Below are 15,559 nucleotides of genomic sequence, written 5' to 3'. Positions count from 1 at the left end.
GGTAGAAGACGAGGCATTCTGCATAATGTGGAGGGAGAGGAGGGGTGGCGCTGTAGCGGGGAGGTTCGAACTAGGTTCGTATGTACATTGTCGCCCATAAGCAGTGGAAAATCAGGGTCCGCTGCCACAGGGGCGGGCGGTGGAGTTTGAAACAGGCGCGGTGGATGCCGTCCCCAGTGCTCGGCGTATAGCAAAAGTGTGGCACGGATTCGATGGGTGGCGACGAACGTGATGGTTAAGACGTTTGAGGATGTCGCCGACACTCCACCGTCATCGATATCGTCGTTTTCTTCGTTCATATCAACTCTCACCATCCACCAACAACAAATTCCAACATCACACCGTCTCATAGCGCAAAACATACATGGCACCTCTCTCCGCGTCCGAACTGAAGGATATCCTCGAATGGACGATCATTCTCGCCCGCAACGCCGGCAAGATCATGCTCGAAGGTTCGCAAGCGATCCAGATAGCGGCGGCTTCAGAAGATACGGGTATCAACGAGAAGAAGAATTCGGTAGATCTGGTGACGGAGTACGACGTGAAGGTGGAGGAGTTGGTGAAGAAGGAGATCAGGGAAAAGTATCCGAGCTTCAAGTTGTACGTTTCTGTTTTGATTTCAGTTTCTGTGACGTTTATCTGGACACTTATTGTGGTCAATCGTGTGATATCGCTCCTGTGGGGTTGGAATACAGTGTTGGAGAAGAAACTGCGGCAGCTGGAAACCGTCCACCTCTGACGGACGAGCCGACGTTCTGTGTTGACCCCATTGGTATGGTCTCTACTTACCTCATGCTAGTACATACACCAGAATGTTAATGGTGACTGGGTGTTGTATTCTAGATGGAACTACGAATTTCGTGCACGCTTTCCCTTTTGCCTGCATCTCTCTTGGTCTCATCGACGAGAAACGCCCCGTCCTCGGCGTCATCGTGAGTTATATCACTTGTTGAATGTTTTCATACATCATCAACCCACCACCAGCAAATCAATATCCTTTTTCCGTTCCAATATCGATTACTACCCTCGTCATAACCCATACTCCCCGAGCGTATACTGACAGTTCACTTTTTCCACATCACATTGCGCCACCCCCTGTGGCCCATGTCTCTCCAGTACAATCCCTTCCTCGACCACCTCTATACAGGCATCAAGGGACAAGGCTCATACCTTACGCGCCCAGGTGTTCCACCCGCCAAACTGCCTCTCCATCCAGCTCGTCCCCTGGCCTCGCTATCACAGGCATTGCTCGGTGCGTCTCCTCTACTCCTTCACCCGTAAACCTCGCACTCCCGTATCTTGTCCACGCTTATACAATTCTCAATTGGGTACACTAGCCATCGAATGGGGATCTGACCGCAAAGCCTCCGTTCTCAAGCCCAAAGCCGACTCTTTCACGCGCCTTGCCGCAGACACGGTAGCAAACGGCGGAGTTGAAGGCGGGAAGATGGCACATTCATTGAGGAGTATAGGAAGTGCGGCGTTGAACTTTGCTATGGTGGCTCAGGGAGGGCTTGATCTTTACTGGTACGTTGGTTTCATCCCCAGATGTCGCGAAGTCTTGACTTGGCATGATTGTGTAGGGAGATTGGATGCTGGTGCGTATAATCGTGACGTGCTCGCCCGAGGAAGACTGATTGTTGGCCCAATGTCGCTGTGATCAGGGAGTGGGACGTCTGCGTGAGTCGAATTCATCGTCTCACGCGTTAGTCCACAAGGAACCTCATCACCTTCTGCACCACAGGCGGGCATCGTCATAGCGCAAGAAGCAGGAGGATTCGTCACTGGTTCGCGGTGGTCGCCACACGACGGTGAGGTCACAGAAGATATCCTCAGAGGGAGGAAATACCTGGTTGTGAGAGGCCTAGCCGGTGGAAAGGTGTGTACCAAAAGCATATGTCTTTCCCCGATCTTGCGCTTTGGGTGGCGAGGAGTATGAGGCGAGGGCGGCGCGGTAGGATACTAGGCGTTTACTGAAATGTTCTGATAGGGAGAAAGCGCTCTCGATGCGCAAAAGCGGATCGTGAAGGAGTTTTACGAGACCGTCGATGATGTTGACATTGATATCAACAAATAATCGCCTCTAAGAAGGACCGGCAAGACCGCACGAGTCAAGGAAGTAGGGTTGATGAGGCCATCGAACGCTGGTAGAGCGAGAGTCGCCAAGTCAAAGAGGCTAGAGGATAGAGTCTGTTGGATCAACGAATCTACGCTGTGTAAAGTCAAATAGAAAGTGTATTTCATGGTTTTATCTTGCATCGGTCGATCACAGGGTTCGCTAGGTCATATAATGCTCAGATGAGTGTTCAACGCGTCGAACACTGAGTAAATCATAAACTCTGTCGTGGCAACAAAATCGTCTCGTTAGCAGCAAGAAAAACTGGATGGTAAGGGGTGCTAGGAGTCGATCTATCTGACGATACATAGCGACTTTGACAGTGTCAGCAACTCACCAAATACTCCAAGTCGGGTACAATACCCTGCTCATCGGTATACCTAGACGAGACCTCAAGCCCGGAGAACATAGAACCCCGAACCATCCTATAACTCTTCCGTCTGACCGAACTCAGCCCATCTCCATCCACCTTTCGCCGAAATACGTACAGATAACGCATCTGATAATACTCCACGACCTTCAAGGACGGAAAGAGTGAGAAGAGCGCATGGGCGTTGGCGGTCCCTTCGGCGGAAAGACCGCCGCCACTAAGAAGGGCATCCTCGGCGACCCACTTCACGGTCTGTAATGACGTCGGAAAAGCGTCTTTGACTTTTTCCAAGTTCGAGACGTCGAGGACTTGCGGGGGGCGAAGGCGAGGTGTTGCAGACACGGTGTAAGTACGTTGGCGGAGTTGGAGGTGGCGAAGGTTGGTTGTATGGGTAAGGAGGTTGGAAAGAACCCAGGAGAACTGCCAACGTCCGCCATTGTGTGGCGTCTCGCAGACGGAGAGATGTGTGAGTCTGGGGCCACAAAGCTTGAAGGCTTCCAAGTGCGCTTGCTCGCTGGTTCGACGGAATCGCTCCGTAGTGTGTGAGTCGTCACATAAGGTGTAGTCGATCCTTAACTGGGTAAGGTGGGTCATCACTTTCAAAAGCGACGCGGACAACAAAGCGCCGACACGGGCGATGTCGAGTTCACATATCTTAAGGTGTGGCAGGCCTTGCGCAAAGTGGAATGGATAGGAAGGCACGGCGCGGTCCTGGTCGCCACTGTCGCAACACCTTCCGAGACGCCAGACCGTGAGCTTCGGATGGGACTCCAAGAATGCGGTGATAGTCGCAGGGCATGAAGGGATATTCGTGCTCGTAAAGTGGGTCAAAGTCGACGCCGTATCGGAAGAGATCTTCGAAAAATATTCGGTGTCAAAAAGTCCTGAGTATGTCCGTATAGTCAGTTGACGGAGATCGGTCAATTGGCAGAGAGCTGGAGTTAGGTCTCTCTTCTGTGGTGGCCTGTTGTATGATGGGTAAATACTCGAGGACCTGTCAAAGTCGGAGAATATTATGGATTTGATCATGGGACCGAAATATGCCGGTCGCGACATGATGGTGGCTTCCAAGCGTGCGAAACGGCGCCTCTCCCCTCCTCCGAATGTTGCGAGGTCTCCGATATTCTCGTAGAGTAGCGGCGTGGCCCAGGCGGCATAACTTTGACTGGTCAGACAGAGGGAGACAAGATCGTTGCGCGAGACATCTCGACAGACTTGTGTACGCAGTTCGACGGGGAGTTTCTCCATTCAGGGCCTATGAAAGAAAGGACATTTGATACGATCAGCAGACCGCGCATGTCAGAGAGAAATATTGATAAAAGGAAAGAGGAGACCTTCAGCACAAGAGATGTGATGGGAAGAAGATGAAAGGCACTTGCTGTCACCCGCAAGAGCGTCGATGTCAGTTCGGGGCCTTCCGAACCAGTTGCCCACGCAGGCTCGAGCCACACTCTTTATTCTGGCGATTCGACCGTTCCTTCCAACTCTTCCCACATTCAGGATTATACGACGTATAATATTCACCCATGATAGTCTCCCCGCAGGCTCTGACACGACCTCCAGACATTTCAGAACCATGGTATATTATCGCTGGTTCGAAGGGTCATATACCGTTCTATGGCACCTACAATCAAGTCACCCGATCCCACCACGCATCCGCGACATCCCACACAGTGAATTCTTCTTTACCAGCCCACTTCTTCTCCCGATTACTCACTCCTTCATTATCCAAGGTGGATCTTAGTCCCATGCCCAAAACGTTTCCTGTCTCCTCTTCCGTACCACGGACACCATCTCCCAAAGTAACGTCGAACTCCATCACAGCCTCCCCCGGACCATCGCCTTCCCAGTCCCAAGTGTCAAAAGGTGTCGCATTCCGTCCATAACCTTCTACGAAGAGCGAGGAGGGAGCAAGCCAGAATTTGTTGCCTGTTTCGTGGGTGAGACGGAGGTGGGAACTCCAGATGCGAGGCCAGGACGCTAGGAGTTGGGGTGCTCGGTCTGTCGACACGTCGGAGGAAGCTCGCGGTAAGAAGGCGTCGACGGAGGCATAGTCCGCTATGACTCTCGCGCAATATTCAGGCGCGTGTGCGTTGAGCGCAGAGGGTGAAAGATCACAGAGGGTGAGTGAGCCACCGTAGCCTGAATTATTGTACGTTCCTGCATACGCCGAAAGAGGTAATGGCAGGGGAGTCGTCTCGGTCTCGTTCTTCTTAGGCTTCTCGGGATCGGTTGGACCAGCAGGGTCAGAAAGATCGAATGCAGCACGCATAAGCTTCCTCTCTAGCACCGTATTCTCCGCGAACTTGTCCCCTGCGTTGACGAGAATGATGAAGCCTAGACCGTCGTTGGGTAGGAATAGGATACGGAGGGAAAAGCCAGGGATGGCTCCGGAGTGGGCCAGGTACTGTTTACAGGTCAATGAGCGAGTCAGGTCGAAGAAGGCACCAGCTGCATAGGATAGTGGAAACGTACATCTTTGCCCAGATAACTTGCTCTCTCCCAACCTAAACCATATCCTCCGATAGACATATCACTCGATTTTGGACTGCCATTCGTAATAGCGTGCGCCGTGGTGATCTCGTCGAAGACAGAGCGAGGAATAATGGTCCGGTTGTCGACCGGCGAGACGCCGAAATTCAACAATGTTCGAACATATTTCTCCTGCAACGAGTAAAGCGCATCAAGCTATCAGCCAACCGGACGGGGACGGTGCGACCACCGAAGGCGAGACGTACCAAATCCTGCACACTCGAAATCACACCCGCATACCCGGCGTTCAACTGCACATCTTCCTCCCTGAACCAAAACGGGATCCTCCTGCCGAACGTTGTCCATGTCTCCGACAGCTCCGATTTCCCGGCCTGGTCGATACTAGCACTAGCGGCGGCGGGAGAATAAGTAGAGGAGGACATGTTGAGCGGGTCGAAGATGCGGGATTGGACGAAGGAGGTATACGGGTTGCCGGTGAGTGTGGCTAAGATATGAGCGCCGACCATGTACATCTGCGGGGCGAAAAGAGAACGTAGAAGACAGGGTGAGTACGGTGAAGGGCAGGAGAGAGGGACCTTGGTAGACCTGGTTATTGTAGTGATATTTCTGCCGTAACTCGTATGCTGGTCTTTGCTGCTTGAGTTTCGCCACGATATCCTTGCCCGAATCACCTGGCGCGTAGGCAAAGTCATGTCTACAAATTCGATGATAAAATCGTCAAAATTGGTCAGATCTCTAACCACAACGAAGGGACACAAAGAGGACTCTGCTCACCTAGGCATCCCAGTCATATGCCCCAACAGATCCCTCAAGTTTGCCTTCTCACTCGCCCACTGGTCTTCCAAGCCCCATTCTCCTTCAGGTAACAGATCCTTCACCTTGCTATCCCAATCAAACACTCCACCTGTCGCAGTCTCCACATAGGAAGGCAGAGGAGTAGAGTTTGTTGCAGTGGCGTAATCGTTGATGAGGATGCCGAGAGATGTTGTAAGGAAGGCTTTCGAGCAAGATGCGAGGTCGAAGAGGGTCTATTCATAGCACGACACCTTTAGTAGGGTGAATACAGGAAAGGAAGGTGAAAGTGGACATACAGATTCAGTCACAGGATCGCCGTCCTCCGTCCTGTTCCCAAACCCTCCAAATTCTGTCTCCCCGTCCAGATGTACGACGCCCAAAGCCAACCCAGGGACTGTCCCATTCTTCATCCATTCTCTGATCCAGTCTGACAAGTCGGGGGTTATCACCACGTCTTTGACCTTCGACAACGAAGCTAGATGCGAGACCGTATCGTGCCGTTGAAACTGAGGGCGAGATAAGGTTGAATAGTGGAGAGGTCGCTGGGCACCGGAGTCGTCGTGGGTAACAGCAATCACCGTACTAAGAAAAGCGAGTACGATTGTTGTGAGAGCAAAAGACGCGTGGTAGACCATCCTAGAAAGCTTCAGGTTCTGGAAGGTGTTGCGCGAGCACTATGGACCGTGTTGCAGCTATCATCAGAGTGAGCCTGTTGGGTTCTCAGAGACAAAAATAAAAACATACCAAGTACGACACCCTTGCGAACAAGGGCTCCTTGGATATATAGGACCTCTTTCAAGTCGGTAAGACGAATGGAGGACGCGAAGAGAACGAAAACTCGGGCGGCATACTTATCGCACTACCAGGCACGAGTCAGTAGTAATATGATCAAATACAAACGCCCGAGGGACCGCTCCGTGTTGTTGAACTTAGTTCTAATCGCCCAAAGGAAAGGAAAGAAAAGGGGATGACAAAAAGACGACCAAGGATACGAGTGTATTCTGGACGTTCAAGATGTATCAGTTCAGAAGTTTAGCAGGCTGGTTGAGCATCGTTCGGAATTGACCGGGTCAGTGCCGAGCAGGGCCACTGTGGCGCCTTCAGAAGACAGAATACACAGGCAAGCAAGAATTCGTCCCTCGTAGAAGCTCATATAGATGGGGTTTATTATTTCCGTTCTTTACACATAAATGAACAGGACTGGTTTGCCTCTCCGGAGCAATGTTAGCACCAAAATGGACCTCCCCATGGCGCGAGAAAATCTATCCATGCCGTCGTCTCCAGCGCAGATCTTCCTCATTCGAGAATCCTCTTTTGCTCCAGCATCTCATTTTCGAACAAAATCTCAATTCCGCGGGCAGTCCCACCCTTCGACTTCCTATCCGCTGCGTCGTCCAAAGAATATATCCACTTGTGACGTGAACTGGTAGCAGGCAAGAGCTCGCCCTCGATTGGCGCATCTGGCATGGTCTTTCGCTTCGAGGACAATTGCCCTAGTGCCTTGGCCGGTTCAAGTATCTTCAGGACTCTGATCACCACGCTCCGTTTTGAGGGATGGTGGAGGTCGACGAACTTTTCGAAACAGCAGAGCGCAGACCCTGAATAAAATATAAAAGCGTCAGAAACATACATCCATCCAATAATAAGACGAAACTAGCGTATTTAAAGGCGGCTTACCACTGTAAAGGCTGGGGCCTTCGACGCCAGTGGCAAGTAAAGGACGCAACGGATTCCTGATATTTAATTGTGCCGTCTCCTTTGCGGTAGACTCCTGACCCATATCGCCCAAACGTACAGTATGAGTGAACCTTAGGCCCGCGAACTTGACAGGGAAAGGCTGGCCAAATCGTGTCAAGTCGTCACTCGAATGTCGCTGCTTGTGCTTGTACGTGATAGAGTCTGACACGAGACCGTCACGTAGAAGCAGCTTCCACAGAAATGAAGGACGACCATTCCGATAATTGTATGGGGCACGAGGAACCGTGTGCCATGTAAGACCGTTCGGCATCAAGAGGTCTTTCCCGTGCGCAAAAGATGATGGGTCGCTCGAGGGCGTAATCCGAAAGCGTATTTTCCCGAGTTCAGATGTCAGGTTATCCGGAACTGGAGGGCGGGCCGAAGCCAGAGAGGTGTAATAGAGGAAGCCGTGTGTGTTTGGTGGAAAAGGTACGGCGGGGCTAATGCGTGGGGAGTAATATCTCGGAGCCCACGCTGTGTGATCTGTAATCGTAGGATGGCGGTATATTGGGCTTATTTCACCTGAAATGTCATGGAAGTCTGAGGGACGAAGGTGGGCTGGATCCAGAGTTTCAATCAGTCGTCTAGTACGCGTTGCAGGTCGAGGTGGCGTTGCCGTCGGTGAGACTTGCGATGTATTCTTTATTTTGCGGGATGTTGAAGCGTATCTCACCTTTAAAGAGAGATACAAGAGTTAATACGGTTCGATTCCAGTTCAGATAAAATTGCAAGTTTCAAAGATGCATCATCAAGACAGATCGAGGCTGGAAACAGGAGCTAGAAGAAAGAGCAAGTACCACATACATATAGATTAGGCCTGGACGGACACAAAGAATACTCAGGCAATAGCACAAGTAACGACGCCATTTTTGATGTTGCTCGAGGGGGGCCTGGGAGTGATAGGCTAGTAAGCTGTTTCGCGTGCAAGCGCGAACAGGAAAGCACTGCCTGTCTTCGCAAAGTCATCGCCGACAAGCCTATATAATCGAGCAATTATTATCAGCGATCGCAAAGTTGAATAACTTCAAAGATATGTGCTAGGGATCATATACCAGACGATTTTGCACCAGGGAGGAACGCGTGCAAGATGCGCTGGAAGCAAGAAGGTTGAAGCAGGTTGAAGCTCAGCTGACGTGGTGCCCGGCCGTCCCCGATGTCCGTGCCACACGAGTGTCTGAGGTGTGGCACTATTCTTCTTTGCCCAACGCATATGCATCTTTACAGGGGCGGCAACCTTTTGTCCTTCATTCCGATACGTGATATGATGCTTTGAGACCCTTCTGTTTATATGGAGCATTCAACTAGACTCTATCACTCTGGGCATTCATTTTCGAATCATTCTCTGTACAAAACTTGGTCTCTACACAGTCTCGTCTTGTCCGTGAGTCTTGTCCAACTCCCTCAACCTACCCTACATGCAGCCCATCGTTGATGATCGTAGAGAATGTGAAGGATCAATAATTCGCGGTTGTGCATAGTTCACTGGGGGAGGATGGAAGACCCACCTCAAGCGCAAACAGGTGAGAGTCGAACGAATCCGGCGACAGCTTGTGTACAGCTTTTGCTAGCTCGTATAAGTAATCCTGAGGAGCATGAGTCGTCACCAGCACCCCAAAAGGGCTTGCATTCCTGAGCAAACATCGACTGACCTTGTTGCGCCCAGAGGGGCCGACCGAGTGCCATATCGTATTGGCGAGTTCATCGAGAGGTTCAGATCCGTCTGCACCACACACATTAGTTTGTGGAACAACAGAGGTACGAATGAGCAACAAACATACTAAACGAAGGGTTATCCTTCCGGCCTACGTAACACTGAAAACGGATAGGACATGAGTTGTACACGATATGTAGATGTTTAAGAAGGCCGTACGACGGCTTGGTGGATAAGGACTATCTCTTTGCCGTCCTTGATGCCATAGATGTCGACATATTCTAGGGTATAGCCGTCCTACACGACGTTCAATGGCATTCTATTATGCAAGAATAAGACGACGTGATGCCATACCTTCTCTCTGTAATCTTCGACGAAACAAGATTCGCGTGATGTTAACATGAATGGAAAGACAAAGCTCAGGGGGTAAATACCCAAGTAATCCCGAACTTCAGATGCATAAACTGGGTCGATGGTGTATGCAATACCTACTACAACATGAGCGCCATAGATTAGTGCAGATCCAGCACGTTGAGAGCTCACCCCATACCACGTCTTCGCGAGGGAAAGGGTCCTGAATTTCAGAGTCATGATGAGGCAGAGTACCACAATTCGTGATAATTTAATCGATAACTCACGGAGGACGAGAATTCTTGCCAATCCTCCATGTGCACAAGTGTTACCACTCTTCCAGGGCTCTAAGCAAAGTTGATTAGTAACGCACGACAACCATTTTCATACTGTGGTCTCATTTTCTCCATGAGGAGAGGAGGGTGATCCGACGCACCTCAGGCGTTCCTCGATGATCGTGCGATTTCTGCGCGAATCGTCGTACATATCCCTTGAGGTAGCCCGGCGCTATGCCACCGATAATGTGTGCAGTTAGTATCTAGCTTAAAGAGACTATACCACGGTCGTACAAAGTGGAAAGTTCATAAGCACGCACTCTCTGCGATGGTATGTGGCGGAGGCTAATAGATGATTCAGGAGATCATCAACTTGCCGAAACTCGGAAAAGTAGACCAGACCGACCTTGAAGATCAATGACCCATATCCGAATACGATGTACGGTTTGTGTCCTTGCGATGCAGTCATTCTTGAGAGATTGATGAACCCAGCAACCTCGAGATTTATGGGTGACGGTCGCGGTATGAATCGTGAGTGGCACCAAATGTGACGAATCAGCGCAATTCGCCGCCCGCTGCGGCAGTGCGTTTCAATGTCCGACGGCTGACATGACCAATGCGCTCTCCCTCAACTCTCCCTTCTCCCTTTGACATTCAACCTTGAGACACGGTATGTGAGTAGGTTACTCTCAATTTACTGGTTGATATCTGACTCTGCCTAGCAAAACATGGCCCATCCGACGTCCCTATTATCGCTTGCGAACGAAACAATCCATGGCATCCTCGACTGTCTTCCCCCCTTGGACGAGTGGGCATCGCTAGATACCACAGCACCTGGCGGTGGTTTGATCCAGCTGAACCCTGTGTTGAAAAGTATTTATGCTACCAACAGACGTCTCCGAAATATCTCCGCCTGTCGCCTCTACAACGAAGTTGTCATTCACATAGAACGAACGCTCGATCCTAACCGTCTCACGCGTGTCATCCAGGGCTTGACGCTTGACGGTAGAATTTCAATCCAAATACGGTCCGTAACTACCCCTTGATATTGTTTCCCAAATTTTCTTTCTGAAAGCATACATGCGCAGACACATTCTCGTAGATTGGCACATATTGGACACAGGAAAACACCGTTCCCTGCAAAAACTATCATACAACTTACTCAGCTTGCCTAAACTGACGACGATTCGGTTGGTGGACAAGGACACTCATCTCGACGAACGCACCCTCAGTGCCGCCAATTCGCACCCATCTCTGAAAGCATTCTACATTGAGGATATTAAGCAACTAGCTTCCCTTTCGCCTGCATTCTACCACTCAGTCTCTATGTCTCGTATCTTTTGCGGCGCCTTATTCATTTGGAATGACCCGCTGCCAGAGATCCTCACGAGTGCCCGCGCACTTGATCCCTGCGGTCTCGTCGGTCCACATCTCCGATATCTCCACGTCGTCTTCCCACCTTCTTCACCGCCAATTCCATGGACACGCCTGACAATCCCAGGTCTACAGAAACTGTATATCTGCTCTCTCTCACAGGACGACTTCGATTGGTGCGGAGATGCTCCAACATTCTTCCTTCGTCATCCAGAATTAGTGTCAGTATCTCTGTCTGGTCGTGGATTGCAAGGCCCTCAAACCGTCGTCAATATCCCCGGACTCGATTCGCTCTACACCGATGACCCGACAAGGTTCTGGCATTTCAAGGAGCTAAAATTGAGGCGTCTTACTCAACCCGACGCCAGCTTTCCCACGCCGTGGGATCTAGAACACGCTTGGATTGTCATAAAAGACAATGCAGAAGGCACTCTCCTGTTCTTGTTTGAGAACTTGCCGCCTTGCCGCATGCTATTCATTGAAGAAACGGAGAGTCATGAGAAAGGCGATAGTTTCACCACGGCGAGTCTTCATCTCCAACATCTCCACTTTTTCCATCATCCTCATCTATCCAGTTCCCGAATTTTCAAAATGTTCAGTCTGCTGTCTGGGACGCCATAATCGACAACCCACCCAACTTAGAATATGTCACCTCACTTAGGCTACAAGACCTTCGTCTCCCCAACCCACCACTTTCGAAGTCACGTTCGCAACGCTTCCCCAACGATACAACAAGGGCGAAGCGCGTGGAAACCACCCTTACTTATTATGGCGAAGTCATGCGCGATCCAGAGCATTGCACAAACTCTGCTGTCCCGGAGATGCTCAGCGGCTTCACCGATTTGTTAGCACTCAAAGTCGAGGAACTCGCAAGACACTGTCCACGTTTAGAGGTTGTGTCGATTAAAGGGACGAGCACGAGTGAGACTTGGTTCATCCGTGGTACGTTCATGTACACGGTCCGGAGGGAGATCATAAAGGTGGGCAGTGATGCGCAGAAAGGGGGGCTTGTAAGGAAGGGGGTGGAGCGCAAAGAGAGTAACCATGTGCAAGTTAAGCTCTTTAGTCAATGTGTTGAGGTCGAGGTCAGGGAAAAGGAGGTATCGGTTGACACTGTATGAAGAGAAAGAAGACGATGACGAGGGCAAAGGCGAGAACGAGGAACAGGAAGCCGGAGCAGGGCAGTAAATTCGTACGAGTATGGGTGACGTTGTGTGGCGATCGGAGCAATTTAGAGGCTGGTAGATTTGTGAACGTTGTGACTGGTACATTGCATCGTTGTGTGTTCATTTGTATTTCGACACCGTAGTGAAGAGTGCGGTCAGTCTCGCAAAAATGGCGCTGTGGGTCCTGTCCTTCGTCGACGTCTCTTGTCCTCTACGTCAAACATTTCGCGATATTTTCACATTTCTTTCGGTCAGTCAACATTGTCAGTGGCCCATACGTAGTGAGAAGGATCGTCCCTCAAGTTTTGTAGTGTGGAAGAGCAGCACGAGTACAGACGAAAAAGCGAGATTCGGTCCAAGGATCGAATGCGTGCTCCTCGCTTGGTCGAGTCGAGTGTCCGAGTGCCACAGTGTTCCTGTCACTATACTCGATGTCTCAACACCAGCGGCGACTTTACATTGATGCCATCCTCTTCGGTCGCAGGTGCTCGGATAAACCTGAGTGCAGGTTATCCATTCTGCTCGTGGTCCTAGCGAGTCCCCGATTAGACATCGTTTCTGTCGGGCGATCTGAGTATACATTCGACTTTCAACCAGGTGCGGCCGTCGCTCATCAGTATTTAGGCAGCGATATGTAGCCTGCAATGACGACACTCCGTACATGAAGCGCTGATCTGGCGATCAGACCCACCGGTCGGTATATCAACAATGATATTGAGGGGGAGTCGCCGTAGCTCAGGAGTTAGAATTTAAGCTCTAGTCCTTGACTGACTGACTGACTGGAGGATTGACCGACGTTCGGAAATCGGAAACGTTAACTTATAGGCAATCTGAATCTGAGGCAAGAAAGACTCGGAGGCGGCGTTGTGGCGCCGCCACAAGGATGGATGACAGAGGCCCTGAGAATCCTGATAGGCTATGTGCTATGCCATGCAGCAGGCCGAGTGTCGAGAGCACTAGGTGACGGCGGAAATGTAGTTTGCGACGTGAAGGATAGGGCCAGAACGTACGAGATCATAGGTAAGAGGTGTCGGTAACAGGAGAAAATCTCGAGAATTCTGATCATGTCTATTCCGCAATGCTAGAGAATGCTGGCTAGCAGCGGTACCGGACAGCATGAACGCGCGTCGATGATGCGGAGAACAGAGGGACGACGCATGCCTGGTTAAAGATGCAGAAGAGGAAGAAAAAGCGACGACAGTGAGAGAACGAGCTTGGGGGCGATTTATTCCACAGGTTCATTGCGACAGCTGGTCATCGCGTCCATAGTTCAGGTACTCACGAAACCGTCACCTTTTCACCCCGGACTGTAGAGGCGCGATCACCAGTCTAGTCCTCAGCACGTCATTGAGCTGCTCACGCTCAGTGGGTACTCATCTGCAACCACAAAGCGCAGTACACTGGCATGAGCTCCGCGAACATGTCCCGAAAATCCATAATTTTTCGACACGAAACGTCGATAGCGAAATTGACATCGTATATTGAAGTTCGAGAGAACGTCCCAGACACATTTCGTTACAGACAGCACAAAACGCACCTTTCTGTCATGCAAAAGCCGCTGCTCAAATCTCCCGACGTCTGACAGAACGCTCCCGCCATTCATTCAAATCAAATCAGAGTAGTCGAGGTATTCCTGTAAATGCAAGTATCAGCGTACTGGCACCCTCATATGCATATGCCCTCCTCACGAAAACCTCCGCAATGAATCGACACGCCCTGAAGGCCTGAGAACACACCTCGCACAGATCCGGGCACGAACCGCCCATAAATAGAACCTTGGTCCTTCCATATGCGCGTCGACAATGAAGTGAGCACCGAGTCTGGACAAAAATCTCCTTTGGGAAGGTAATTGTCCGAGTTTGTGATCCGCGGAAGACTGAACTGTTGAAATAATCCAAAGTGGGGCACTCCTTCGCCATTTGGATGCAGGGTTTTTAGACGCCAGGTATCTTGATATAGGTGCACGTTCGCCATCTAATCCTTCGAAGTAAGGTTTTTTGACGCGTCCGAGCGAACGCCGTGCGTGACGTCCATGTGTAGATGAACGTCGGGGTGCTCGGGAGGATTCAGATGGGGGGGACACGAAGAATTGAAGGGGGAGATTTGAACGTTGGGTTCTGGAAAGGTCGACGACGCTGGCGCTGCGGCCTGCGGGTGCGTGAAATGAAGCTTTAATTGAAAGGAATAGACGGGACCTGTGCAGCACCCACCCCGACAAACTTGCGATTTGATGACGTTGGTCATCGACCTCGTGGTGATTCAGTTATGGTTACGGTCCACCGCTTTCGGGCGACAATGAACCGGACGTGAAACGATCGTTTAGAGTAAGTAGAATAGCGGGACGCAGGAGTGACATTTAGAGAATACCGCGTTGTTCTCCAAGGAGGAAAAGTCCCCGCCACGAAGGCTTAAATTCATGGCTGAACCGCCGCAGATGACTGGATACTTATCGGTCGACGCTGACTGACGAGGCTGGAAACGGCAATCCTCGTCGGTATGTCGCGTTAAACGGACCCTTACTAGGCCATACGTCCGATTTGTCGAGCTGACGCAATGGCCTGAAGGCCAGCAGCCAATGATAGCTTGGTGGTATCAGCACGAGTAAGCTCATGTGGGGAAATTTGCCTCTGTATGTAAAGTAATTAGTTCATGCCGAGCTCGTGTTTTTCATGACTTACCTGAGCTTGCGGTGTCCCTTTTAGTCCAGCGGCCATTCGTGGTGAATGCAAGTCCGAGATAGGAAGGCGAATTTGCCGCGAATGGATATTTGCGGAGGTAGGAGGAGGTAAGACGGGTGCAATATGCACGATGCCCGGTGGAGCACCGCCGCATGTAGACTAGTAGCGGCGATTGAGTCGAGTACGACGGATGAGAGATGCGTGAATGAGGTATGGTGTACAAGTACTTACGGTCTCGCCTTGAGGCATGTAAGCCGTGTGCAGTCCTCGAGATAAGTCGCACTAACATAGCTCTGTGACTGCAGAAAGCGCGAGCGCGAGAGAACATGATGTCCTTGAACGCCCAAGGACACTGTACACTAGCCGCGAGGAATATCCGTCACACCCCATATGCATCACATCGTGCAAGTAGCCAGTTGGGGCACATTCGAAAGTTACGTTGTTCGCACGCGTGGGGTGCACTGCCCGGAATGGGCGCCACGAATAACAACACCGACCCTTCTCAGCCTCGCCGCCGTCGTTCCGCCATGCCATTCATCTATCCCTCCATCCA

General features: G+C 50.9%; 6 protein-coding genes across 6 annotated transcripts; 2 read left to right on the top strand and 4 right to left on the bottom strand.

Moving 5' to 3' along the window:
* Window positions 1–273: 273 nt before the first annotated feature.
* On the top strand, window positions 274–3,732 carry STEHIDRAFT_141080 (inositol monophosphatase). Its single transcript, XM_007307340.1, has 10 exons — window positions 274–600; window positions 696–772; window positions 844–932; window positions 1,117–1,252; window positions 1,338–1,527; window positions 1,584–1,598; window positions 1,665–1,680; window positions 1,745–1,879; window positions 1,991–2,339; window positions 2,454–3,732. The coding sequence occupies exons 1-9, from the start codon at window positions 365–367 to the stop codon at window positions 2,075–2,077; spliced, it is 981 nt and encodes a 326-aa protein (XP_007307402.1). The 5' UTR covers window positions 274–364; the 3' UTR covers window positions 2,078–2,339; window positions 2,454–3,732.
* A 384-nt stretch (window positions 3,733–4,116) lies between these two features.
* On the bottom strand, window positions 4,117–6,409 carry STEHIDRAFT_62877 (beta-lactamase/transpeptidase-like protein; the record flags this gene model as incomplete). The annotated part of the gene is made up of 6 exons (XM_007307190.1): window positions 4,117–4,893; window positions 4,962–5,147; window positions 5,198–5,491; window positions 5,565–5,673; window positions 5,754–6,007; window positions 6,083–6,409. The coding sequence occupies 6 exons, from the start codon at window positions 6,407–6,409 to the stop codon at window positions 4,117–4,119; spliced, it is 1,947 nt and encodes a 648-aa protein (XP_007307252.1).
* Window positions 6,410–6,943: 534 nt separating this feature from the next.
* Window positions 6,944–7,901, bottom strand: STEHIDRAFT_148833 (uncharacterized protein). Its single transcript, XM_007307339.1, has 2 exons — window positions 7,452–7,901; window positions 6,944–7,372 (listed from the first exon to the last, which is right to left on the bottom strand). Exons 1-2 carry the CDS (start codon window positions 7,780–7,782, stop codon window positions 7,071–7,073), a joined length of 633 nt encoding a protein of 210 aa, XP_007307401.1. The 5' UTR covers window positions 7,783–7,901; the 3' UTR covers window positions 6,944–7,070.
* A 915-nt stretch (window positions 7,902–8,816) lies between these two features.
* On the bottom strand, window positions 8,817–10,291 carry STEHIDRAFT_123695 (ChaC-like protein). Its single transcript, XM_007307338.1, has 12 exons — window positions 10,195–10,291; window positions 10,109–10,133; window positions 9,950–10,020; window positions 9,801–9,860; window positions 9,706–9,736; window positions 9,597–9,650; window positions 9,517–9,530; window positions 9,382–9,459; window positions 9,290–9,323; window positions 9,161–9,231; window positions 9,017–9,094; window positions 8,817–8,922 (listed from the first exon to the last, which is right to left on the bottom strand). Exons 1-12 carry the CDS (start codon window positions 10,255–10,257, stop codon window positions 8,872–8,874), a joined length of 630 nt encoding a protein of 209 aa, XP_007307400.1. The 5' UTR covers window positions 10,258–10,291; the 3' UTR covers window positions 8,817–8,871.
* A 225-nt stretch (window positions 10,292–10,516) lies between these two features.
* STEHIDRAFT_141076 (uncharacterized protein) lies at window positions 10,517–12,308 on the top strand (the record flags this gene model as incomplete). Its single annotated transcript, XM_007307337.1, has 3 exons — window positions 10,517–10,815; window positions 10,877–11,684; window positions 11,762–12,308. The coding sequence occupies 3 exons, from the start codon at window positions 10,517–10,519 to the stop codon at window positions 12,281–12,283; spliced, it is 1,629 nt and encodes a 542-aa protein (XP_007307399.1). The 3' UTR covers window positions 12,284–12,308.
* Window positions 12,309–14,684: 2,376 nt separating this feature from the next.
* STEHIDRAFT_113416 (uncharacterized protein) lies at window positions 14,685–15,255 on the bottom strand (the record flags this gene model as incomplete). Its single annotated transcript, XM_007307336.1, has 4 exons — window positions 14,685–14,766; window positions 14,849–14,955; window positions 15,007–15,165; window positions 15,238–15,255. 4 exons carry the CDS (start codon window positions 15,253–15,255, stop codon window positions 14,685–14,687), a joined length of 366 nt encoding a protein of 121 aa, XP_007307398.1.
* Between the last annotated feature and the right edge of the window lie 304 nt (window positions 15,256–15,559).

The sequence above is a fragment of the Stereum hirsutum genome (assembly GCF_000264905.1).
Source record: "Stereum hirsutum FP-91666 SS1 unplaced genomic scaffold STEHIscaffold_13, whole genome shotgun sequence".
NCBI lineage: Eukaryota > Fungi > Basidiomycota > Agaricomycetes > Russulales > Stereaceae > Stereum > Stereum hirsutum.
This window is presented reverse-complemented; position numbering and strand designations above follow the sequence as displayed.